The sequence below is a fragment of the Aotus nancymaae genome, unplaced genomic scaffold (assembly GCF_030222135.1).
Source record: "Aotus nancymaae isolate 86718 unplaced genomic scaffold, 86718_ANA_hifiasm-v0.15.2.pri h1tg000016l, whole genome shotgun sequence".
In the NCBI taxonomy this organism is placed as follows: Eukaryota; Metazoa; Chordata; class Mammalia; order Primates; family Aotidae; genus Aotus; species Aotus nancymaae.
Window position 1 is genome coordinate 33,099,631 of NW_026988428.1, and position 24,427 is coordinate 33,124,057.

The following is a 24,427-nucleotide window of genomic DNA, read 5'->3' on the forward strand; positions in this document are numbered from 1 at the left end:
TAATCTGGTGCTACTTAGTAAAATTGAGTATGCATATACCTTACCACAGAAATTCCACTAAGAGGAATATGTTCCAGAGAAATTCTTGAACTGCCTGACAGAGGACTATGTAAGAGATAACTGCCTAGCATTGTGTGTAGAAGTCAGGAATGGCTAAGTATAATGGATGCCTACCATGGAATCCTATGCTATGTAGCAGTTACAAGCAATGAATTAGATTATATGTAGCAATAAGGATGAATCCTGAAAACTGAGTTGATCAAAAAAAGTAAACTAAACCCGCCGGCCGCAGCGGCTCATGCCTGTAATCCCAGCACTTTGGGAGGCCAAGGCAGGCAGATTACCTGAGGTCAGGAGTTCAAGACCAGCCTGACCAACATGGAGAAACCCTGTTGCTACTAAAAAAAAATACAAAATTAGCCAGGTGTGGTAATCTCAGCTTTTTATAGAGACAGGATCTCACTACATTGTTTAGGTTGGTCTGGAACTCCTGGCCTCAAGCGATCTTCCCAACTGGGGCATCCAAAGTGCTGTGAAGGACCCCTGCAACCCTAAGCTGGACAATGTAGCTAGATCCTGTCCCTACCAAAAAAAAAAAAAAAAAATTACAAAAACTAGATGGTGGCAGGTGCCTGTAGTCCCAGCTACTTGAAAGGATGGGATGGGAGGTTCCTTGACTCAGGGGGCTGAGTCTGCAGTGAGCTGAGATCGCACCACTGCACTCCAACCTGGGTGACAGTGAGACCCTGTCTCAAAAATGAATAAATAGTAAAATTAGTAAGAGTGAATGAGACTGGGATATATAAAGGGAAGGGGAGGAGTTAAGGAGTAACTCCTAGGTTTCTGGCTTGTGTAATTAAAAACCCCTATGAATGAGGGGGGAAATTCACCAGAGTTCTGTAAACTTGAAAGTGTTTTTCACCAGGCGCAGTGGCTAACGCCTGTAATCCTAGCACTTTGGGAGGCTGAGGCGGGCGGATCACCTGAGGTAAGGAGTTCAAGACCAGCCTGACCAATATGGTGAAACCCCATCTATAAAAAAAAAAAAAAAAAAAAAAAAGACAGTGTTTTTCATTTCCTGTCCCCCCACTAGGGATTACTCCTTTCATCTTAAGGAGGATATTCTAGGATCTCTCAGCCTCACAGCCCTGCCCACCAATAATCAGCAGGTGAGCCCTCTCTCCCAAGACCTCTAGATCTGCAAAAGGCAACCTGGAGGCAAGGAAACCCCCAGCTGTGAGTAGCCATTCAATTTTGGTGCTGTGGTAACTGAGTTAAAAAACAATTAGTAGGCCGGGCGCGGTGGCTCAAGCCTGTAATCCCAGCACTTTGGGAGGCCGAGGCGGGTGGATCACGAGGTCAAGAGATAGAGACCATCCTGGTCAACATGGTGAAACCCCGTCTCTACTAATACAAAAAATTAGCTGGGCATGGTGGCGTGTGCCTGTAATCCCAGCTACTCAGGAGGCTGAGGCAGGAGAATTGCCTGAACCCAGGAGGCGGAGGTTGCGGTGAGCCGAGATCGCGCCATTGCACTCTAGCCTGGGTAACAAGAGCGAAACTCCGTCTCAAAAAAAAAAAAAAAAACAATTAGTTGGGCCGGGCGCGGTGGCTCAAGCCTGTAATCTCAGCACTTTGGGAGGCCGAAGCGGGTGGATCACGAGGTCAAGAGATTAAGACCATCCTGGTCAACATGGTGAAACCCCGTCTCTACTAAAAATACAAAAAATTAGCTGGGCATAGTGGCGCGTGCCTGTAATCCCAGCTACTCAGGAGGCTGAGGCAGAATTGCCTGAACCCAGGAGGCGGAGGTTGCGGTGAGCCGAGATCGCGCCATTGCACTCCAGCCTGGGTAACAAGAGCGAAACTCCGTCTCAAAAAAAAAAAAACAATTAGTTTTGTTTCCTCTCCGTGAAATGAAGAAAACCTCACCAGACGCCTCACCAGGTTCTGAGGCTCCAAGGAGCACATATTGTTAGGCTCAGTTGGATTCCCTCCAGCCCTCTCTGCCCATTTGATGGCAGTTCCTTATCCTGGAGACAACGTGAAGATGTTCTCTTTGTTTGTTTATTTGTTTTTTTTTTAAAGACAGGGTCTCTCTCTCTATTGACCAGGCTGGAGTGCAGTGGCGCGACCACAGCTCACTGCAGCCTCAACCTTCTGGGTTCAAAACAATCCTCCTGTCTCAGCGTCCAGAGCAACTGGACCTACAAGTGCACACCACTGCACTGGGACTATTATTACTTTATTATATTTATTATTATTATAGAGACACGGGTGGGGGGTGGTCTCACTATGTTGCCCAGGCTGGTCTCGAACTTATAGCTCAAGAGATCCTCCCGCCTTGGCGTCCCAAAGTGCTGGGATTACAGGCGCGCGCCACCGCGCCCGGACGCAGAGGTTTTCTATGAGCCTCTGGAATGGCGTTCCCAAAGCTTGGCGCCATGCCTTGCTCAAGCCGGGTAGGGGCTCGGGCCAGCGTCCAGCGCCGTTAGCTGCAATCAGAACGATCAACTGTTCCCCTAATACTGCGACGGCCCTATCCTCCAATAGTCGGCCCCTCGCCGGTACCGAAGCGTCGCGAGAACACAACCGCTCCCGTGGACTACTCTACTCAGAGGACTACGCCTTTCCCGGCCTCAGAACGGCCCCATCCTTCCTCTTTCCCCGCCTTCCAGCCGCGCTCCGCTCTCGGATTGGCTGATTGAGCCGAGGCAGTTTTTTTTTTCCTGGCCAGAAAGTGGTTCGACAACTGGTCCTTCTTTTGGCCCCTCCTGCGAAGCCCGCGAATTGGACGGCTGAGTCCGGCTACACGCGCCTCCGCGGGAGCGCGGCCGGGCCAATCAGGAGCTTGGCGTATTTTACAAATTGGGGAAGTAGCTGCAGCCAGCAGTAGCTGAGAGTCAGGGGAAAAGCGGAAAAGGCTGGGTTGGCCCTGAGGGACTCTCGAGAAGGTGAGGCACAGGGTTCTTGGAGAGAACGAGGGCTGCTGGGCTCAGAGGGAGGAGGGCAGTTCGGAACCCGAGGGCGAAAAAGTAGGCTCGGGGTGTCTGGAGGTAGCACCCATGAGAGTGGTCTTGCAAGTGCCGGAGGCTTGTGGGAGCGTGGATTAGGGCAGAGGTATCAGGGATGGCAGGACAGGTGCCCCGAGGACTGGTTGATCTTTGATCTCCGATTCTGCCTGCCTTCTTCCCCGTCTCAGTTGTAGCCATCATGACCACCCTGCAAGCCACGAAGGATCCCCTCCTCCGGGGTGTATCTCCTACCCCTAGCAAGATTCCGGTACGCTCTCAGAGACGCACGCCTTTACCCACTGTTACATCGTGCACCCTGGACCAGGAGAACCAAGATCCAAGGGTAAGAGGGCCTAGTAGGGGAAGACGATAGTCACACCAGTAATGTGCCCTAACTCTAAACCCCACCTTTTGTCCTCCCTCCCTTCCCTAGAGATGGGTGCAGAAACCACCACTCAATATTCAACACCCCCACGTTGATTCAGCAGGCCCCAGGCCGAAAGCCAGGCACCAAGCAGAGACATCACAAAGATTGGTGGGGACCACTCAGCATCGAAACCCCTTGGAGGAGCTCAGGCCTAGCCCTGGGGGTCAAAATGTGGGGCCTGGGCCCCCTGCCCAGACAGGTACCTGTTGGAGCCCTGGGACCACAGCCTCCATGGCTGAGTAGGGGACTAGGAAGAGTAAAAGTGGGGTTTTGGGATTTTGCACTCACTCTTGCTTACTGTAATAGTCCTGGTCCCAGCTCCTAGAAAGCTCTTTGCTCTTAGAAGGCCTCCCTTTCCTCCAGCAAAATGTCATCTTGCCAGGTGTGATGGCTTGTGCCTGTAATCACAGCTACTCAGGAGGCTGAAACTGAAGGATCACTGGAGGCCAGGAGTTGGAGACCAGCCTGGGAGACAGAGGGAGATCCCATCTCTTAAAAAAAAAAAAAGTCCTTTGGGAGGCCGAGGCGGGTGGATCACAAGGTCAAGAGATAGAGACCATCCTGGTCAACATGGTGAAACCCCATCTCTACTAAAAATATAAAAAATTAGCTGGGCATGGTGGCGCACGCCTGTAATCCCAGCTACTCAGGAGGCTGAGGCAGGAGAATTGCTTGAACCCAGGAGGTGGGGGTTGCGGTGAGCCGAGATCGCGCCATTGCACTCCAGCCTGGGTAACAAGAGTGAAACTCCGTCTCAAAAAAAAAAAAAAAGTCACTTCTTCTGAAGCCTTTTCCAGTTCCCCACATCATAATCAGTTGCTCTGTGTTCTCTTAATACTTTGCAGTACTTCTTTTATAACATGTATATATCTTGGCTTGAGTCTATTATCTGTCTATAGTTTGATGATAACTTCTTGAGGATAGGGGCTTTGTCTTATTCTTTTGGGGCCCCAATGTCTTATGTAACATTCTACAAACATTTGGTGGCCAGGTGTGGTGGCTCACGCCTGTAATTCCAACACTTTGAGAAGTCGAGGCAGGAAGATCACTTGAGCTCAGGAGTTTGAGACCAACCTGGGTAACATAGTGAGACCCCAACTCTATTTTCTCTCTTCTCTTCTCGAGATAGTTTCACTCTATTCCTCAGGCTAGAGTGCAGTGGTGCAATCTCAGCTTACTGCAACCTCTGCCTTCCAGGTTCAAGCGATTCTCATGTCTCAGCCTCCCCTGAGTACCTGCCACCATACCTGGCTAATTTTTCTTTTTTGTTGTTTTTTATTTTTCTAAGATAGAGTCTCACTGTCACCCAAGCTAGAGTGCAGTGGCACTATGTCAGCTCACTGCAAACACCGTCTCTTGGGTTCAAGCAATTCTCCTGCCTCAGCCTCCAGAGTAGCTTGGATTATGGGTGCTTACCACTCCCAGTTAATTTTTTCTTTTTTTGAAGTGGAGTCTCGCTCTGTTGCCCAGGCTGGAGTGCAGTGGCACAATCTCGGCTCACTGCGACCTCTGCCTCCTGGGTTCAAGCAATTCTCTGCCTCAGGCTCCCAAGTAAAGCTGCGATTACAGATGCCCACCACTACACCCAACTAATTTTTGTATTTCCACCATCTTGGCCAGGCTGGTTTTGAACTCCCAACTTTGTGATCCACCTCCTCGGCCTCCCAAAGTGCTGGAGTTACAGGTGTGAGCTATTGCACCAGCCAATTTTTATATTTTTAGTAGAGACGGGGTTTCACCATGTTGGCCAGGCTGGTCTTGAACTCCTGAACTCAGGTGATCTGCCTGCTTTGGCATCCCAAAGTGCTGGGATTACAGGCATGTGCCACTGCACCCAGCCATCTATTTCTAAAAAAAAAAAAAAAAAAGCCAAAATCAAGGTGACTTTGCTAGGGTCCCTCTGCCCTCAACCTTCCCCCTTCCTGTTCCTTCTCACCTTTCCTTCTCCTCTTTCCTTGCAGAGACTCCAGGGGCCATAGAGTTTGTGGCTGATCCTGCAGCCCTGGCCACCATCCTGTCAGGTGAGGGTGTGAAGAGCTGTCACCTGGGGCGCCAGCCTAGTCTGGCTAAGAGAGTACTGATTCGAGGAACTCAGGGAGGCACCACCCAGAGGGGCCAGGTAATGAAACAGGATGTGAGGGGACCAGGCTGCGGGGCGCTGAGGGGGGCATCCTGAGCTGTGCTCATGGTCCCTGTTGGCGTCCCAGGGTGTTCGGGCCTCTGCATATTTGGCCCCCAGAACGCCCACCCACAGACTGGATCCTGCCAGGGCTTCCTGCTTCTCAAGGCTGGAGGGACCAGGACCTCGAGGCCAGACTTTGTGCCCCCAGAGGCTACAGGCTCTGGTGAGTACCCTTGAGGGATTGATACTTGGTCCTTCTGGGAGCTTCTTCCAGGGACAAAGCTGGGCTCTGGGAGAGGAGGTACCTCATGATGAGGCAAGGGATCCTATGTGGGGAGATGGGGCCGGTGGTGAGGCCTGAGGGTTTGGGGTCCACCTCTGATTCTGCTTTCATCTCTTGCTCCTGTGGATCAGATTTCACCTTCAGGACCTTCCTTTCACCCTTCCACTCGCCCCAGTTTCCAGGAGCTAAGAAGAGAGACAGCTGGCAGCAGCCGGTGAGAAAGGAGAGGGTGTGGGAGAAGGTTATCTGGAAAAGAATGAACCAGTGTCTGATACAGGAGTCCCCCAGAGTTGGGACCTTCTAGTAGCTTTAGGACTCCCCACCAACTCAGGGGGGGAAACAAGGAACCTGTGACTGCCTGGGATGAGCTCTTGGAATAGGGTTCAGGCCTTCACAGCCAGGCCTCAGTGTGACATCAGTTTCCTCAAGTCATGGGGGGACAGGGAGGACAGAAATGTGCTATCTCTTTTGTTTAGTGGCTAGAGTATAGACTGTGGCAATAAATGGGATTTGGGCTTAAATCTTAAGTCTTACCACTTTTACTAGTTGTGCAAGCTTGCCTTCACCTCTCTGAGTTTTTGTTTCTTTGTCAAGTGAGAATAATATTTGTACCATCATTAGAGTTTGTCATGAGAATGAAATGAGATGATGTTTGTAAAGCACTTAGCACATGCGCAGCTTATGCTTGGTACTCAGTGACTGCTGGCTACTTATTGTCCTTATTGTCATCAGGACTTCCATGAGCCAGGCCTCAGGATTGCTCCTGGAGACCCCAGTCCAGCCTGGTGAGTGTGTCTGGCTGTGAGGAGAGCACAGCGGCAGGTGGGCTGCCTGAAGCAGGGAACAAGACCAGAGAAAGCTCAGCAGGCTGGGAGGGGGCACGAGGAAGTGGGAGGCGGGGAGGCTAGGTCAGAAGGAGAAGGAGAAGAGACTTTCTAGATGGGCCAGAGGTTGGCACAGTTGCACTTGTGTCAAAGGAGAGGGTCTCCATTTCTGCCCTCTCTGCTACTTCCTGCAAGATTTATCTGCCACTTGCTGTTGATCCCCAGTCCCTAAGTGCCATTGCCACAATCCCAGCCTACACAGACATTCAGATTAATAAGTGTTTACTGAGATTAGTGTTGGGTGTTGAGGGGCTGCTGGATGGGTTCCTGCCCCTAATAGTGCAATGGGGCCTATTAAACTAGTATACCTTCTTCAGAAGTTGCAGAACCCTGTGCCAAACTTTGGTGGGTGTTCTAGACTACAACAAATGTCCTGTTTCTTCCTAGCTTTCTCTCTCCCTAAAGGAGAACGTGAGGTTGTCACTCGTTCAGATGAAGGAAGTGTGTCCTCTCTTGGTCTGGCCCAGCGAGTACCATTAAGAAAAAAACAAGAAATGACACATAGCAGGGTAAGACATGACTCTCCTGGGCTGAGGGATGGAAGATGTGGGAGGTGCCTGGGAGAATTTCGCAACAGCAGCCGACGCTGAGGGTTGTGTGTAGGTCCAGGCAGTCCTGGGCCTTGGGATGCTATTGGGTGAGTTTATCCCAGATGCACCCAGTCCCTCTCCAACATGAGACTGACCTCTCTTTATCAGATGTCTGGGGTCTGAGGTGAAAGCTCACAGACTGGTACGTATTTTTATCACCATCAGATCAGTGCTAAGGGTGAGACAGATCTGACACTTGTCAGCCATAAGCATTCATCCCTTCACTCCACAAATATTTGCTAAGTAGTACCACCCTACTGAGTGCCAGGCACTGTTCAAGGCTCTAGACATACAGCAATAAAGAAATTCATATTCTAGAAGGGAGAGACAAGAAATAAAATAAAATGTATAAAATAAATAGTATGTCGGTGATAAGTTCTCTGTTAAAAATAATAGTAAAAAGGCAATAAAGGGGAATTGGGAGCAAGGGAGTTGGTATTGCAATTTAAAATAGATCGGTTGCTGGGTGCGGTGGCTTACGCCTGTAATCCCAGCACTTTGGAAGGCTGAGACAGGCGGATCATGAGGTCAGGAGTTCGAGACCAGCCTGGCCAACATAGTGAAATCTCATCTCTACTAAAAATACAAAAATTAGCCGGGCATGGTGGCACGCGCCTGTAGTCCCAGCTACTTGGAGGCTGAGGCAGGAGAATCACTTGAACCTGGGAGGCAGAGGTCATAGTGAGTCAAGATCATGCCACTGCACTTCGGCCTGGGCAACAGAGCGAGACTACATCTCAAAAAAAAAAAAAATAAATAAATAAAAATAGATTGGTCAGGGAACTGAATTTTTTTGTTTTTTGTTTTTTTGAGACAGAGTTTCGTTCTCGTTGCCCAGGCTGGAGTGCAATGGCGCGATCTTGGCTCACTGCGACCTCTGCCTTCTAGGTTCAAGCCATTCTCCTGCTTCAGCCTCCCAAGTAGCTGGGATTACAGGAACCTGCCACCATGCCCAGCTAATTTTTGTATTTTTAGTAGAGATAGGGTTTCACCATGTTGGCCAGGCTGGTCTTGAACTCCTGACCTTGTGATCCTCCCGTCTCGGCCTTCCAAAGTACTGGGATTACAGGTGTGAGCTACCACGCCCGGCCAGGGTCAGAGAACTCTTATTGAGAAGATGGTGTTTAACTGACAGGGGTTAGAGGAGTGAGACATGTTGATATCTGGGGGAACATTCCAGGCCAAGAGAACTGAAGAGGCAAAGGCCCTGGAGAGAGAATGTACCTGGTGTGTTTGAGGATCAGCAAAAAGAAGCCAGTGAGATTGAAGCAGAGTAAGGAGAGCGGTAGGAGATAGGGTTTTAGTGATAACACGATCAGATTGGGTAAGGACTTGTACACCAGTGTAAGTCCTTGGCTTTTCTTGGAATGAGTGGAAAGCCATGGGAGAGGAGATGATTAAGAAAGTGACATGATTCAACTTAGGTCTTAAAAGAATCACACTGGCTGCTGTAGTGAAAATAAGATATAGGAAGACAAAGGGGGCAGGGTTCACTCTTTCACCTTTTTCTTCTTCACAGGACAGCCTTGACTACCACCTGATGCCCTCCCCTGCCCCTGTGGCCCAGCCCTTGCCTGGCCATACAGTGCCATGTCCATCACCCTTTGGACGGGCTCAGCGTGTACCTTCCCCAGGCCCTCCATCTCTGGTTTGTGTCAACAACTCGGGGCGGGCAGGCGCAGAACAGTTCTGGCTGGAGATCCTTGCTAGGTCTGGGTTTTCCCTGTTCAGCCACCCACATCTCTCCCCAGAACTCATATTCAGTGTTGCAGCATCTCACCCTTCAACCTAAAACCCGGTTCACACCTGCGCCATCAACCCCCAGAGTTCAGCAGGTAAGAGAGGGTATGGGAAAGTGGCTGGCATAAGCCACGGCTAAGGGAGAGAGATGGATGGGTAGAGGAGAGAGGAGACAGAAGCAAGAGGAGGTTGAGTACCATTTGCGGGTGTCCAGCCTTGCTGACATCTCACTTCTGTGCCAGGCCCAGTGGCTGAGTGGTGTCTCCCCTCAGTCCTGCTCTGAAGATCCTGCCTTGTCCTGGGTAAGTATCAGAAGCCTCCCCATACTGATATCCCTTCCCCTGTGCTACCAGCCTGGAGGCCCAGGATTTTGAGGCATGTGTGCTTTCTGGGCCAGGCATGGGATCACACCTGTAATCTCAGCACTTCAGGAAGCTGAGGTGGGAGGACTGCTTGAGCCCAGATCTTTGAGACCAGCTTGGGCAGCCTAGTGAGACCCTGTCTCTACTAAAAATTTTAAAAAATTAGAAAGTGCCATCTGGAAAAGCTGCCTAACTCTCCCTGCTTCTTGGTGCCCCTCCTAATGTATGTCTAGGGCCTCTCAGGGACTTCAATCCATTCCTCATGAGGGTGGGACTCAGGCTGGTCTTTCTCCTGCCCCAGCCTGGCTTTCTTGTGTGCCTTGTTCTTTGGCGACAGGAGCAGGTTGCAGTCCGGTTATTTGAACAGGAGAGTTCTGTAAGATCGCTGGAGGGGTCAGGGAAACCACCTGTGGCCACTCCTTCTGGATCCTACTCTAACAGAACCCCCAGCCTCCAGGAGGTGAAGATGCAAGTGAGTCTGTGGGGGTGACAGCTTTGATGTCTATTGAACAATAACTGGGCTGGGGAAGAGGGAAAAGAGATGGGGGTTCAGGAATAGGACAGTATGGGTAGACTACTGTACCCACATCTTGATGTCACACTGGGGTGCTCTCTCCCACCACAGCGCATTGGGATCCTGCAGCAGCTGTTGAGACAGGAGGTGGAGGGACTGGTAGGAGCCCAGTGTGTCCCCCTTAATGGAGGCTCCTCCCTGGATATGGTTGAACTTCAGCCCCTGCTAACTGAGATTTCCAGAACTCTGAATACCACAGAGCATAACTCTCGGACTTCCCACCTTCCTGGACTGTTACAACACTCAGGGCTGCTAAAGCCCTGCCTTCCAGAGGACTGCAGGGAACCACAGCCCTGCCCTCCGGCAGAGCCTGGGCCCCCAGAGGCCTGCTGTAGGAGTGAGCCTGAGATACCAGGGCACTCCCCGCAGGAACAGCTTGAGGTACCAGAGTCCTGCCCTCCAGCAAAGCCCACGCCCCCAGAGGCCACCTGTAGGAGTGAGCCTGAGACATCAGAGCCTTCCTCCCAGGAACAGCTTGAAGTACCAGAGCCCTGCCCTCCAGCAGAGCCCAGGCCTCCAGAGTCCCGTAAGAGTGAGCCTGAGATACCAGAGGCCTCCCCACAGGAACAGCTTGAGGTACCAGAGCCCTGCCCTCCAGCAGAGCCCAGGCCCCCAGGGTCCTGCTGTAGGAGTGAGCCTGAGATAGCAGAGCCCTCCCCACAGGAACAGCTTGAGGTACCAGAGCCCTGCCCTCCAGCAGAGCTTGGGCCCCTTCAGCCCAGCACCCAGGGGCAGGCTGGACCCCCAGGGCCCTGCCCTAGGGTACAGCTGGGGGCATCAGAGCCCTGCAGCCTGGAACGTAGAAGTCCAGAGTCCAGCCTACCACCCTGCTGCAGTCAGTGGGCTCCAGCAACCACCAGCCTGATCTTCTCTTCCCAACACCCACTTTGTGCCAGCCCCCCTATCTGCTCACTCCAGTCTCTGAGGCCTCCAGCAGGCCAAGCAGGTAAGGAGTTGGCTGAGAAGGAATGTGAACATGGGAGGTCCGCATCTCACTGTGAGCTGTGCCCCTGCCCTGCCCCTACCCCTGCCCCAGGCAATTGCATGCTTCCATGCCTTCCACCCTGCCCCAGCCTGACTCTCCCTCAGGAAGAGGGGAGGGGCTGCACTTCCAGCCCTTCGCTCCCAATTGGCTTGGCCCTTGGTGGGGGAGGAGGAGAGGGAAGGACATGCTGGAAGTATAGAACCCCAGAGCCCCCTCTAAACTCTCCATGGCCTTCAGGGCCCAGCAGCCTGGCCCCTCGAACCCTAGCCCTGAGGCAGCGCCTCAAAGCATGTTTAACCGCCATCCACTGCTTCCATGAGGCTCGTCTGGACGATGAGTGTGCCTTTTACACCAGCCGAGCTCCTCCCTCAGGCCCCACCCGGGTCTGCACCAACCCTGTGGCTACATTACTCGAAAGGCAGGAAGCCCTGGTGAGACTCCAACCCCCAGCCTAGCTGTGGCTGCACAGTGAGCCTGATGGCAGGTGGGGGGCAGGGGCAGGGGGCCACCTGGGCTCCTTCACAAAGAGGTCAGCAGGAAGGCTTGGCTACAGTGCAAGGTTGGCTGGGCTGTGACAAGGTCTTCTCTCTCTCCAGTGTTTCATTCCAGTTGGTTCTCCTGCCCCCCGGGGCTCTCCATCATGAGGCACCCACTCCTGCGCTGCTGTGCATCTTCTTTTTAGCCCTTATTTATTGTCGGTCTGCCCATGGGACTGGGAGCTGACCACTTTTGTCCTCAATAAAGTTTCTCAAGTATCCACGTCTAGCTAATGAGTTTTAAGTGTTCAAACAGGTCAGCTACTGTCACTCTCCCGTTGCCCACATGGTGGCAGTGTCCTCCAGCTCAGAGTCCAGCCCTGGGCTCTCAGGATCCCCCAGGCTCCCATCCAGAAGCCACCCTGAATCCTGAAAGGAAGGGAGGCATCCCACTCCCGCCTAGTCCACAGCCTCGCAAGCTCTGTGAATATGTTGGCGAGCAATTGTGGGATCCACTCTTCCTCTCACTCCTTGAGATCAGTCCTACTTATATGCAGGAGCCCTCAGGTACTCCTTCACCCCCTAGAGCTCCTCTTCTAGAACTCTACGTGCATTGGGCATAAGAGCGGAAGCACCAGACCCAGACCTTTGGAATCTTCCCTTGTTAGTGTCACTCAGGTTGGCATCTTCCTCCACCTACAGCCTGAGGCCCTAAAGCTCTCCTGAAGCTAAGACCCTCCCCCTTCCTTCCCATAGCAGAGTAGAGGCCTCTCTCCCTTTCCCGCCAGAGGCAGGCCTTGCCTGGAATTAACTAAACCTTTGCCTCTGGCAGGGACTGACAGCCCGGTAGGAGCCCTTTAGAGGAATGATGGAAAGGGCCAGCCACTTTTCCCCGAGTCTGTGCTCCAAGTTAAGCAGCCACACACGATCCCCCCAACCTCACTTTATTGGAAGAGGCAGCAGCAGCTGTAGCCCCGGGGCCTAGCCCGGATAGGGGTGGAAAGGGGACTGTACAGAATGTGTTTTAAATGCCAGGAAAGAATTCACTGGTCGCTCCAGTTCACAGGAAGGCTGCCAAGGCTGGAGCCTGAGCCTGAAAGTAGAGATGAGGGGAGGAGGGGGTGGTGAGGGAAAGTTATCAGGACCGAGAACCTGGCTACCCTGTCTTAATGTCTTCTCTTGCCTAAATGGGCTCCTCCTGCTTCTTTTATTTCCCTCACAAGCTGCGGGGGCTTCCCTCGGCTTTCTGGGCCTCTGGCCCTGCTAGTGAAACTGCTCCCCATCTCTGTACAAAAGAGAGAGCCACGACCTCTGCCCCTCTGGGGTCCAGCGGGCACTTGGGTGTGAGTGGTCCCTCTGGAAGTCGCTCTGCTCCTCCGGCCGGGTCTCCTCCTCCTCCTCCTCCTGGTCATATACCCTTGAGCACCAAGAGTTCGCCCATTTAGGCCGCCTCCGGGAACGAGAGGGTCCACCCCACCGGCAGGCTCTCAAAGGGCGGGGTGGCGCCTCGGGTGGGGCAGGCTTGAGGTGGGTGAGGACCGGAGCGAAGGGAGGATGGGGGGCGCGGGGCGGGGCTGGCTCAGTCAGGGTAGATGATGAAGCCGGAGAAGGTGCTGTACTTGTTGGTGTTGCCGCCGTGCACCTTCCCGCCGTCCAGCTTGATGAAGACCTCGTCGCCCACGTCCAGGTGCAGAATGACGCTGTTGCTGGCATAGTCGTAGTTCTGGTCCGCGTCCTGAGCAATGGCGCTGGCCCGGACCTAGCGAGGGAGGACAAAACAACCCACTCATGCTCTGTGTGGAGCTGGAGTGATGAGAGGGGTTGGGGCGGCTGGGCGTGCGAAGGCTGCAGGGCAGCCGCGGTAGGGGCTGGGGAGGACCAGGGAGAGTAGGACATCGTGGAGCTGCTCTGGCTTTGCCATTCACTAGCTGTGTGACGTGGGGCAAATTCCACGCCTTTTCTGGACTTCAAATTGAGCTATAAAATGAGGGATAATAATAGAACCCACCTCATAGGGTGTTAGGATTAAGTGAATTACATGGTAAGTATGTCCAGAACAGTGGTTTGCATTCTTAAATTAATTTTAATGCATTTTCACATTCTATTCTCATTTTAAAAATAAAAGCCACGCCTGTAATCCCAGCACTTTGGGAGACTGAGGCGGATGGATCACCTGTGGTCAGGAGTTCGAGACCAACCTGACCAACAAGGCGAAATCCCATCTCTACTGAAAATACAAAAATTAGCCGAGTGTGGTGGCAGGTGCCTGTAGTCCCAGCTACTCGGGAGGCTGAGACAAGAGAATTGCTTGAACCTGGAGGCTGAGGTTGCAGTGAGCCGAGATCGCCCCACTGCACTCCAGCCTGGGTGACCGAGCAAGACTCTGTCTCAAAAAAAAAATTAAAATGTGCCTATAGGATAATTTCTAAAATTCTGAACCGGCTCGGAGCTCCTCTCAAGTCCTCATGGAGGGTTGGCCTCCCCCGTGGTGGGGCATAGGTGTGCCTGTGCGAGTGTAGGGTGCGGGCTGTGCAAAGGTGCACTGTTGCGCTCTCGCCTGTGGGCGCAGATTTCCCGACCGAGCACCCTCTGGTGCCCAGGCGTGGGAGTCGCCTTCTGCCAGAACAGGAAGCTCTTCCTCCCCTCCGGCCTCATGGCGGTAGCTTCGGGCCTCCTCCAGCCCCCCTCTTCCAGAGAGTCCCACAGGGACTGGTTATTAACTCATTAATTATTCATCATTATTCTAATCACTATTTACCGTCCCCAGGGCCGCAGCGCCCGCTCCGAGGAATACAGAGTGGGAAATGCACGGTCCCATCCCCCTCCGAAACCCGCACGCTTTAGTTTCACACTCGCCCTTCCGCCTCCTCCCAGATACCCTGCATAGACCAAGCACACCTACTCGGTGTCACAGGCAGACCGACACCACTCTACTCTCACACCTTCGCACTCAGCACTCACACACACACCCTGACACACTCTCACCCCATGTGGACACACACTCACTCCCTTTCCTTGGGTTCCTGCGGCAGCCCTGCTGGGAAGAGACCCCAAAGCCGGTCTCGGGGCAGGCAGGCCCTGCAGTGGTATTAGGCTCCCGTAGGCCTGAATCTCCTCGGTCGCCACCACCCCCTTCACACAGGGTACTGAGGTCACTGCTCAGCCCCAACGTCCCCCTTCGGCCTCCGCAGCTCTGGCACCTTCTCCCACCCGACCCCACACCTGCGGCCTCTGGTTCCCACTCTGTATGAAATTTCGGTGCTAGAAGCTTAGTCCTTGGGGCTATTCCCCCGAAACAGAGGCGACAGTGACTTCAACTACCCACAAGGGCAGGGAGCCGTGGAACCTGGATACTGAGAGGCTGCTAGGGAGGGTGTGGGGCCTACAGGACCAAGCCAGGGTCCAAGGTTTTTTTATTTGTCCCTTGCCTCTTCCTCCCCCAAATTCATTCCTTCCAGCCATCTGACTGGCCCTTGAGCTGCCAGGCCACAGACTCAGCTGAAAGCAAGGCTGTTCTAGGCCCCCAGCCTGGGGTGAGCAATAGGACAGCTGCTCGGCAGGTGAAATGAGCAAGCGAATGTTTTCTTCCTTTTTACCTTTTCCTCAAGCATCCAAGCTGAATGCCCCCAACATGGGAATGGCTGCCGACTTCCTACTCCCTGAGACACGGATTCCATTCTAATTCAAAGGAGCCTAGACTCTAGCTAGCTGGTACAACGCGAGGCTGGGAGACCCAAAGGCCAGGGAGAGACTCCGCGGAATAAAAAAGCCCAAGACAGGACAAGAAAAGAGGCGAGACACCAAAGACATCTGGTGTTGCCCATAGTTGCAATGCGAGTCGCAGCTGTAGAGACACACAGGTTTGAGTCCTGAGTTCTAATTCCAACGCCATTTCTACACTCCGTGAGGCCCTAGGTAGGTGGTTTTCCTTCTCTGGGCCCCAATTTCCTCTGTGGGTAAATGAAGCGATCTATCGTTCTTGGTAGCCTGGGGTTCCTGGATTCAGTGACGCCGTTTCGGGCAAGGATCTCAGGTTGTGGGATGAGTGCAGAGAGATCTAGAGAGCGACCAGTCTGAGCTGGGCTGGGGGAGGGGCATCTCACCTGTCCGTTCTTCATCAGGTCTGCCCACATGCTGGTGCCGTCGCCACCGCGCATGAGCACGTGGTAAGCGAAGAAGTAGACGCCTGGCATGGGGCAAGTAAACTTGCCGCTGGCTGCCTCGTAGGCGTTGCCCACGTTGGTCACCACGTCGTCGAAGCGCAGCACTTCGTATCCCTCGTGGGGCCGCCGCAGGCCCGCGTAGAAAGCAATGCGAGGCACGTAGCCGGCAGGGGGCGCCACCCCGCCCGGACCTGGGCCTGGAGGGCCCGGAGGGCCTGGCCTGCCGGGCTCTCCCGGCGGCCCTCTTGGACCTGGCGGCCCCGGGGGCCCCCGCAGGCCTGCTTTCCCGCGCCTGCCCACCTCTCCCTTGGCGCCCGGCGGGAACGGGGGCACGGAAGCAGGCGCGCCGTCGGGGCCCGGGCCTCTGGGCCCATGCGGGTCACACACCATACGGCAGCGACCCAGCATCTCGTAGTGCGCTGGCCCGCGGGAGCTGTGCACCAGCAGCGGGATGGCCACCAGCAGCAGCAGCACCATGGCCACCCCGACGGCCGCGCCCGCCACCCTCTTGCGGCGGCTCAGCCGCGACGCGGCCAGGGCCAGCAAATCTTCCTCACTCTTGGGCGCAATGGCTGCCGGGGCCTGGGGCTCTCCGCGGGCCCAGGAGGCGGTGACCCACCTTGGGCCGGGGTCTGCACTCCCCCGACGGCTGCCCCCCGCTCCCCCTACCCTGCCTCTGCGGCCTCGCCGCTGCAGTGCCGCTCCCCGAGCTGTCAGTCGAGGGAGGCCCCCCGTGGGCTACTTCAGAGGTAGCTCCCGACAGTCCAGAGTCCCTGGTCCTCTAGTACCCTCCTATTCAGTCCTAAGGATGCTGGGCACCTGAGATCCGCGGCTTCTCGGACGACTGGTTTCTTACAGATCTGAGATGCCTGCTCTCCAGACTGCTGCTTTCTCAGGGATGGCGGTGCCTGGGTCCCAGGCTGCCCAGACAAACCGCTCTTGGCTGGAGCCAGGACGACTACTCGCGCTCCGGACGTCCCAGGCTCTGAGCTGCGGGTGCTGCCCACCGGGCACGATCTCCTCGTAGGTTTTGCGCTCTGCCTCTTGGCAAGCACCGACTCGCCTTGCTACCCCTGCCGCGGCCCCAGCCCCAGCCCCTGCTAGAGCCCTGGCCCGTGCCTCTCTCCTCTCCGCGTCCCTAACCTTCCTCCCCTCCCTCCTGGGCGGCGATGCGGGCGGTGTGAGTCGCCGCGCGGTGGGAGCCACTATAAGCGGCTGGAGGCGGAGCGACCCCTGGTGCCCAGAGTGGGAAGCGCGGGGGCGGGGCAGGCAGCGGCCCCCACCCACGTCCCCCCCCACCCCCGGGTCTCTAGGTTCCTTCCCGACTCTGAGCAGGTTCTGCAGGGTTTGGCGGCCCCCATCCTATCTTTACTTTCACCCTTTACCCGGAGTTTGGCATCTTCCGAGCCCAGAGGAAACCCAGAACAGCGATGAGATAAAGAAGGGTCAAGATACAAACACGCAGAGATGACAGGGGTAGATTCCCTAGCTAAAATGAGGGGGAGTGACTTCACAAACAGAAAACAATATAAGAAGGGCTAGAAAAGATAGAAATTCGCCACCCACGCCCCTCAGCGCCCGTGACCGAATAACATGGAAAAGGGTTCAACTGATACTAGTTGGCCTGAACTGGAAAAGGCAAATCTCTAGGTACCCCCACAGTATTGGGGGCTCAGAGCAGAGTGTGTGTGTGTGTGTGTGTGTGTGTGTGTGTGTAGGGAGAGAGAGAGAATAAGAGAACAGACCAGCCCGGGGGAGCAAGCAGGAAACCGACAAGAAAGCAGAGAAGGAGCGACAGAGAAATCAAAGAGAAGGAAAGCCAGACAGAGATGCAGGGACAGAGACAAAGCTTCGGAAAGAGACGGACTGACAGCCCCAGAGGGGGAGAGGGAGAGACAGAGACAGAGGAAGAGAGACGGAGCCGGGACAGGTTGACAGATCGAGAGAGAAATGTAAATGGCGCGCTGCAGAGAGACACCCAGGTCCGTGTTTGGACTCCAATGTGACATATCAACTGTGGGGAAGACGCGGGGGCAGGGCGGCTCTGCCAGCAGTGCTAGGCTCTGGGCCTATGCATTGTGACAGTGTGCTCCAAAGTGTGGAGGTGGCCATGGGATCCTGGCCCTGTGTGTCCCTGGGTGAGTGTGATTGTGGATTGTGTATTTTGTGTATGTATGTGTGAGGGCTGTTTGAAGGGAGGGATTTGTATTGTCTTCCTCTTAGTCCCTAAATTTGGAGCCCACAAATACCATTTTTCCTACCTTGGGACTGAGAATGAGGGAATCTACTGGGGAGAAAGGAAGTCAGAAGACAGCTGTCATCTCATTTGCCCTGCTCAGCTTACCGAACGCTACCCTGCCCTGGTCCCAGACTTATCCAGTCGCACCCAGGACTCTGCCCCTTCCTCCTTCCTCAAGAATTTGTTGTTAGATGAAATCCAGAAAAGTTGGACCCCACATAATGGGTATTTGGAGTGGGGGTTGAAGTTGGTCATGCAAATTAATATAAGTAGAATGCAGATTATGTGCTAGGTACCCTCCTGTAAGATGGGACTGTATATGTCTTTCAGAGAGGCCAAGAGGGAACACAGGCTTTGCTAGATCAGGGTCCAGAGAAAAAGCTATTGGCTGCATCCTTTCTTAGGGCCTGGGCCCTCTGGGGAAAATGTCTTGCTCCCAGGGACCCCAGAGGCTAGGAAAACAGGCTTTAGGACTGGTGAAAGTAGGGGCGTTTGGAGACCCTGGAAGTGAACAGCTGCAAAGGCCTCTTAGAGACCAGGATAAGCCAGGACTGTCATGTATGGGAATACACTGTAAAATGGAGGGCGCAGGGCACACCAGGGCCTGATTATTGGATGGAAAGTGATTTCCTCCTCTCTTGTTTTCTGTACTCCTTCCTTGCACCCCCTGACCCCCACCTCATAATGATGCTGGAAGAGAGAGGTTGCTGAGGCTGGGCCTGTGTTGGGAGTGGGGGGAGGCCCCTAGATGTCTGCATGGAGTGGGAGAGAAAGGATTGGCAGTCAGTGGGGGAGGGGCCTCCTCCTCCAACCATAAATACAAATTTTATTCAAGGTCTTTGTCGCCATTTGTCTTCCTCGGGGGGCTGAGGGCCGTGTCAGCCCTGTGCATGTCTAATTCCGGATCTGCTCCCCCAGGCTGGATGATGGATGGATCAGAGAGCGGGCCCAGGCTCACGCCAGCCTCCCCTGCCTGATCCTCAGGCCCCATCCACCCCAGGTCCTGCCACTCCTCTCCTTCCCTTTGCCCTCCCTCCACTCACCAGAGGCCCCCTCTGCCCAGCCCGGCTCCCCACTCCACTCATTCTACTCACCAAGGCCCCCTTTTTAAGTCCCTCACCTCAGCCCCTTTCAGGTCCCAGTCCTCTTCTCTCTAGAGCTTCCCCTCTCCTCCCATCCCCAGCCCAGGCTGTGAGCTGTGGCGACCAGCAGGGCTGTAGGCAGCAGAGGATCTGTGTGGTGGGGGGAGCCGGCTTGGCTCACGGGGAGCTGAGGGGCCAGCTCCATGAATTTATTCATGTTCTGTTGCTCTTTCCCCACACTCTGGAATGAAGCTGCTGGCTCACCAGGTCCTTATTGCTTCCCCTGCAGCTGTCACATTCTGCCGAGAAGGGACCTGGGTGGGGCCGAGGCCAGCCTGCGCACCTGGGGCCAGAAGCCAAGTGTCTGGGCTCCAGGGAATGCTGGGGCCCAGGCTGGAGTCTGGGACAATTTACCCAGAACTCCTCCAGCAGCCAAACTGGGAGGCCCCAGGGAGCTGGTGTGGTTGGGAATGGGAAGTAGGTAGAGAAGAGTGTGCTGCAGGACAAAGAAGGGGCAGTGGAAGTGGGGGGCAGAGCTGGCAGGGGAAGGGGAGAGGGGAGGAAGCCTTTAACAGTTTCCCCAGCTCCCCCATTTAAAGCTGAAGGCAGCCTTCACTCAGCCCAGTTCAAAGGCTGCATTAACCTCTGTCCTTGACTCTGCACTAATCCTGACCCTAACCCCTATTTATATACTTGACCCCTCTTCAATCCTAAAATGAATTTTACCTCCATAAACTGACCCTAAATGGAATGCCTCCCTCACCTGTCCTGGAAACCAGGGGTCTCCCCAGAATTCCCCGCAGGGCTACAGCTAGGTGTGTGTCAGAGTTCTGAGGACCAGACTCTGGATTAGCATGCGATTAGCATATGATTTGCATGTAATATGTGCCTTCTACTCTGCGGAAGTTTTCATGTTAAAATTTTATGAAGTCTAGTGGAAAGGTCCTAGCTCCTTGAAAGTTCTCTCTTTCTATTCCTTCTCTCACACTTCTTGTCAGTGACCCAGACCCCCTCAAGGGAAGAAAGGGGGTGAAGAGGCGAGCAATAGTGGGCCCTTGGGAGGCAAGGCTCCAGCAGTGTGATATGCCTCCATCACTTGCACGAGCCTCAGTTTCCTCATCAGTAAGAGAAGAGAAACCTCTTCTCTGCCTGACACTTTATCAGGATCTAAGGAAACACTTTTTTTTCCCTTGCACTCTCTCCTTCCTCTCTTTCAGGGCCAGTCACAGTGTGGTTCTCCCTATTCATTCTCACATTCTGGCTTTCAACTCTCACATTGAAGATCATACAGATCTGGAAGCAGGCTGGGTTGCCTGGTACCAGTACTCTAGTGTGAAGAGAAGGGAACTTTGCCCACATGAGGGGACAGGGGTCTGCATGGAAAGGGAAACAACATTATTGAGTGCGTATTGTATTTTAGGATTTTAACATGCAACTGCTCATTGCATCCTCACAGCACCCCTTAGAGGTAGATATCTTGTCCCCATTTTACAGGTAAAGAAATGGGCCCAGTAAGGGGAAATGGCTTGTCCATTATCACCCTGTAAGGGATAGTCCTGGAATTAGAGTTATGACCTCCTGGCTTCTTCTCAGTTCCCAAGAGGAGACAAATGGCATTCAAAGCAGTGGAAGGGTGAGAGAGGCAAGCCAGGAGTGGGCAGTGAGATTTGAATAAATTCCAGGAGATTTCTGTATGTGAGGCCAATAGGGTCGGGTGTTGGCTCCGTGTATCCTCCAACCCCCACCCTGTCACTGTCAAGCCTGACACTCAACAGGTGCTCAACTATTGGCTAAAGGATGGCCAAAGTGAGTTTCAGAGAACTGAAGGATGGTGGAAGAGAGGGCAGAGAAAAGGGAGGAAAAGGAAAACGAAGCAAATCAAGGAAAATTTGCTTAAGGGACAAAAGGGAAGACTGAACTGCTCTCCCACTGCGGCTGGAAAAACTGTCCCAGCTCAAGAAACTGTTCTTGGTTTGCCTCTGTGCAGAGACTACCTGCTTGCCTCTGCCATCAGGCAGAGTGAGTGCAGGGTCAGGCACAAGGCTCCCACTCATCAGCCAGCGCTTCTGGCACTGAAGCTCAGTGCAAACTTCAGTTCAAAAAGTGTCCCACCAGGGCCCACAGGGCTGAAGAGAAGCTCCTGGCTACCCAGAGAGTGTGTAAAGACTGCTTCCAGGGTGTCTGTCAGTCCAGAACTGTTGCTAATTTACTTCGGCAGCCCTCCATCCCTGGCCAGGTGTTGCTCCTAGCCCTTGCCTCATCCACCTCCCTTTGCACCCCCCCTCTGCCTCTACGGCTTGCCAGCTCCAGCCTCCAGTTAATGAAATGTGAGGATCGGCTGCACAGAGAGCTGTCAGACTCCTCATTTCTCCTCTGGGATATTGACTCCGGCTCTGGGACACCGACAGGTGAAACCGACAAGTGAAAGGAGGCAGGTGGGGTGCGAGAAGCCGAGGTAGGGGCCCGGGCTACTCAGAGCTCAGAGCCCAGGAGGTAGTGCCAAGCTTCCAAGTCTCAAGGGCTTGGCTAAGCAGGGAAGGCCCTAGGATGCTCTTTCTGCTTGGGATCCCCAGATTTTCTCTGACGAACAGGACACTTAGCGAGCCCCAGCCCACCACACCTCGACCCGGATCGACCCCGAACTAGCACCCCGTGAGAGCTGGGCTTCAGTGAGTGCCACGCGCAGCGCCTCGGAGCCGGAGACCGCGGCCCGGTGCTTCCCCCCATCTCCTTCCATTCCTTCCCTCTTGCTCCCCCTCCCTCCTGCACTCCCTCCCCGGCGGCCGCGGCCTTTATTAGGGATTCCGCGGCTGTCGGTCCCGCCATCCATCCTGTCCGCCGGCAATTAGGCGGCCAGACAAAGAGCAGCTTCGGATGGATGAGGGTCCCGGCGGATCGGAAATGTGAAGGGTCAGCGCTGCCGCCCGCGGCGCACCCCGCTCCCCTTTCCGCATAATCACCGGCCGCCCGTCACTCAGCCGGCCGCCCGGGGAGCTCCCGGGCCCGGCCCCGGAGAGGGCGGGGTGCGGTTGAAGCCTAGGTGCGCAGGGCAGGGCAAGGGCGGACCTGCGGCAGGGGCGCCTCCCACAGGGCAGCGGAAAACTGCGGCCTGAGGCGTCTAGCAGAAGGAAGGGGGGAAATTATGGCCTCTGGCGCTCCCAGAAGGGAAACTGGGGCTGGGGGCTTGGGGCCTCCCTGTGGGGAAGAGGCAACAAAAGCTGAGGAGACCGGAGGCCCGAGGTCCAGGGCGCCCCCTGCTGGGAAGCTGGGGACCAAGCCCTAGGGGTCCGGCAGGTACAGATGGAACCAGACCCAGGGCGACCCCTCCTAGGGAAACCAAGGGTTTCTAGCCTGGCGCGCCTCCTATCGACTTTGAATGACAGTGCGCTTCTATGCCCGCTCTGTTCAGTGAAATTCAACCCATCCGCATCCACTCAAGAGAGGCTCCAAGTCCTGGCGAACCCGAGGGGAGCCGAGAGGGAGTCCAGGGAGTCCAGGTTTTACTGCAGATTCTTTGGCGCTAGCTCCCAGCTGACAAATCAACATCTCAATCTGACAATTAGTGGTCGAGATGGGGGGTGAGGGGCCTTCACAGCCCAGGCCGCTTAGCCCTCCCGGCAGGAGGCAGAGAGGTGGGCGGTCCTGGCAGTGATGAACGACTCCAGGGGGGCCCGGGGCCTCGAGCGCGCATTCATTACTCGACTGACAGGCGGGTGGCGAGCCGGGCGAGTTCCGAGTGGACGTGCTGGGAAAGAGGCCGGTAGCAAGAGGGGGCTAAGGCAAGCGTTTAACAGTCCCACTGCTCCGTCTGCTCCTGGTCCTTCGCCTTGACCCTGGGACTTGACTTCCTTGAGCTCAGGCTCCCGGTTGTTGGAGCTGACCCTGGCTGGGACGCAAGGGCGGGGACCTAAGTCCTCTTCTGAGGTTAGGTGATTTAAGGTCTGAGATGTCAAGGAAGGGTATTAGGCAGGTCTCAAGACTAGGTGCTTCGGCCTGACCTCTGAGAAATTGTGTGTGACTGTGCACTCAGAGATGGTGTGTATGACAGGGATTGACGAGTGTGGATCGCACGTGGAAGTCAGTGACTGTGTGTGTCAGTGCCAGGTATGTGTCAGTATCATTTTGTCAGTGGAGGTGTAAGATTCCGGTCTGAGGATGAGCCACCACCTCTCCCTGTGTGTCTGTCTCCTCACTACCCCCCAGCTGGCTGTCAGCTCTGTCTCCAGTTGTGGAGGAAATGGCAGTACGCACGGCGACAGCTGAGGTGTGCTGCTGGGGTGGGGGGTGGGGGTGGTGCTAGATGTTAACTGTGAGAGTGCTGGTCAGGACAGCTGCTCCCTTCCAGCACCTTCACCACTAACATCCCTACCCTGAGGGTCTTGAAAGTAGTGGATGGTTTTTTTGTTTGTTTGTTTGTTTTGCCAAAGTTTGGACACCTAGTTGCTGTGCCCTGGGGAAGAAAGTGATTACTGCCATAGTTCTCTAGCCCATACCTCTACACATACACATACACTGTCTCCAATATAAGACATGATCTCCAACCCATGTGGCCTCCCTAGGCTGGTGGTGGCCAGAAAGGAGTGGGTAGATGTTGAGCAGACACCTGTATGATGCTCAAGAAGAGAGGGGCCGACCTTCAGACCTCCAAGGCAGCCTACCTCTTTGGAGCCTGTACTAGCAGCCTCTGGGACCCTAACCTTTTGGGTGTCAGGTCCAAGTTAGTTAGTAGTTTACACCTTGGGAGGGTAATGCTAACTGCACTCTAATTCTTCTCCCTAATAACTCTCTTCAGTTTGGCTTCGTCTCCACTCTCATTCTTCATTCTCAAAAACACCAAGAAGTTGAACCTGGCCTCCTTCTTAGTCCTGAAACTCCTGGTTCTACAGAGCAGAGAGCTGGGGTGACTCTGGATCTCTGGCCCCCTGTTTTGTTCAGCAAGACCCCTTCCCTTTGCCTTACTGTTCCTTGAGGCTAGGATATCTCCTGGAACTTCTGTATCTTTATCTCTATACCCTTCTCCTCCTCCTCCTCCTCCTCCTCCTCCTCCTCTTCCTCCTCCTCCTCCTCCTCCTCTTCCTCCTCCTCCTCATTCTTCTTCAGAAGGAGTCTTGCTCGGTCTCCCAGGCTGAAGTACAGTGGCACAATCTCGGCTCACTTCAACCTCTGTTCAAGAGGTTCTCCTGCCTCAGACTCCCGAGTAGCTGGGACTATAGACACCTGCCATTACACCCAGTTATTTTTATTTTTTTGTATTTTTATTAGATACTGGGTTTCACCATGTTGGCCAGGCTGGTCTCAAACGCCTGACCTCAGGTGATCCACCCACCTTAGTCTCCCAAAGTGCTGGGATTACAGGCATGATCCACCGCAACTGTCCTCTGTACCCTCCTTTGTGTCTGCATATTTCCAAATTTAGGAATCTTCCAAATTTGTCTTCCTACATTTTGGGGGCTCTCTCTTTGTTCCTCTTGGGGCTCTTCTCTCTA

The 24,427-nt window shown here is 54.4% G+C and overlaps 2 protein-coding genes across 4 annotated transcripts; one reads left to right on the forward strand and one right to left on the reverse strand.

The window, feature by feature from the left end:
• The first annotated feature begins 2,860 nt into the window (after window positions 1-2,860).
• On the forward strand, window positions 2,861-11,730 carry TROAP (trophinin associated protein). Of its 3 annotated transcripts, XM_012441475.2 has the most exons (15): window positions 2,861-2,954; window positions 3,203-3,357; window positions 3,448-3,640; window positions 5,403-5,560; window positions 5,649-5,786; window positions 5,978-6,060; window positions 6,579-6,631; window positions 7,118-7,239; window positions 8,840-8,968; window positions 9,072-9,155; window positions 9,303-9,362; window positions 9,760-9,894; window positions 10,048-10,942; window positions 11,219-11,412; window positions 11,578-11,730. In XM_012441475.2, the coding sequence occupies exons 2-15, from the start codon at window positions 3,214-3,216 to the stop codon at window positions 11,623-11,625; spliced, it is 2,436 nt and encodes an 811-aa protein (XP_012296898.2). In that variant the 5' UTR covers window positions 2,861-2,954; window positions 3,203-3,213; the 3' UTR covers window positions 11,626-11,730. The 3 variants fall into 3 exon arrangements, with proteins under 3 accessions (XP_012296898.2, XP_012296895.2, XP_012296896.2); XM_012441472.2 differs by having other exon boundaries at window positions 10,048-11,412; XM_012441473.2 differs by having other exon boundaries at window positions 9,766-9,894; window positions 10,048-11,412.
• Window positions 11,731-12,387: 657 nt separating this feature from the next.
• Window positions 12,388-16,800, reverse strand: C1QL4 (complement C1q like 4). The gene is made up of 2 exons (XM_012441255.2): window positions 15,561-16,800; window positions 12,388-13,216 (listed from the first exon to the last, which is right to left on the reverse strand). Exons 1-2 carry the CDS (start codon window positions 16,095-16,097, stop codon window positions 13,037-13,039), a joined length of 717 nt encoding a protein of 238 aa, XP_012296678.1. The 5' UTR covers window positions 16,098-16,800; the 3' UTR covers window positions 12,388-13,036.
• Window positions 16,801-24,427: the final 7,627 nt, after the last annotated feature.

What these genes read in the sequence shown, in the direction of transcription:
- TROAP (XM_012441472.2), top strand. Translation starts at nt 3,214, where the DNA reads ATGACCACCCTGCAAGCCACGAAGGATCCCCTCCTCCGGGGTGTATCT. An exon ending in GAGACAGCTGGCAGCAGCCG is followed by an intron (nt 6,061 to 6,578) that starts GTGAGAAAGGAG and finishes TATTGTCATCAG; the next exon opens with GACTTCCATGAGCCAGGCCT. An exon ending in CAACCCCCAGAGTTCAGCAG is followed by an intron (nt 9,156 to 9,302) that starts GTAAGAGAGGGT and finishes CTTCTGTGCCAG; the next exon opens with GCCCAGTGGCTGAGTGGTGT.
- C1QL4 (XM_012441255.2), bottom strand. Translation starts at nt 16,097, where the DNA reads ATGGTGCTGCTGCTGCTGGTGGCCATCCCGCTGCTGGTGCACAGCTCC. An exon ending in ACCTGATGAAGAACGGACAG is followed by an intron (nt 13,217 to 15,560) that starts GTGAGATGCCCC and finishes CTCCCTCGCTAG; the next exon opens with GTCCGGGCCAGCGCCATTGC.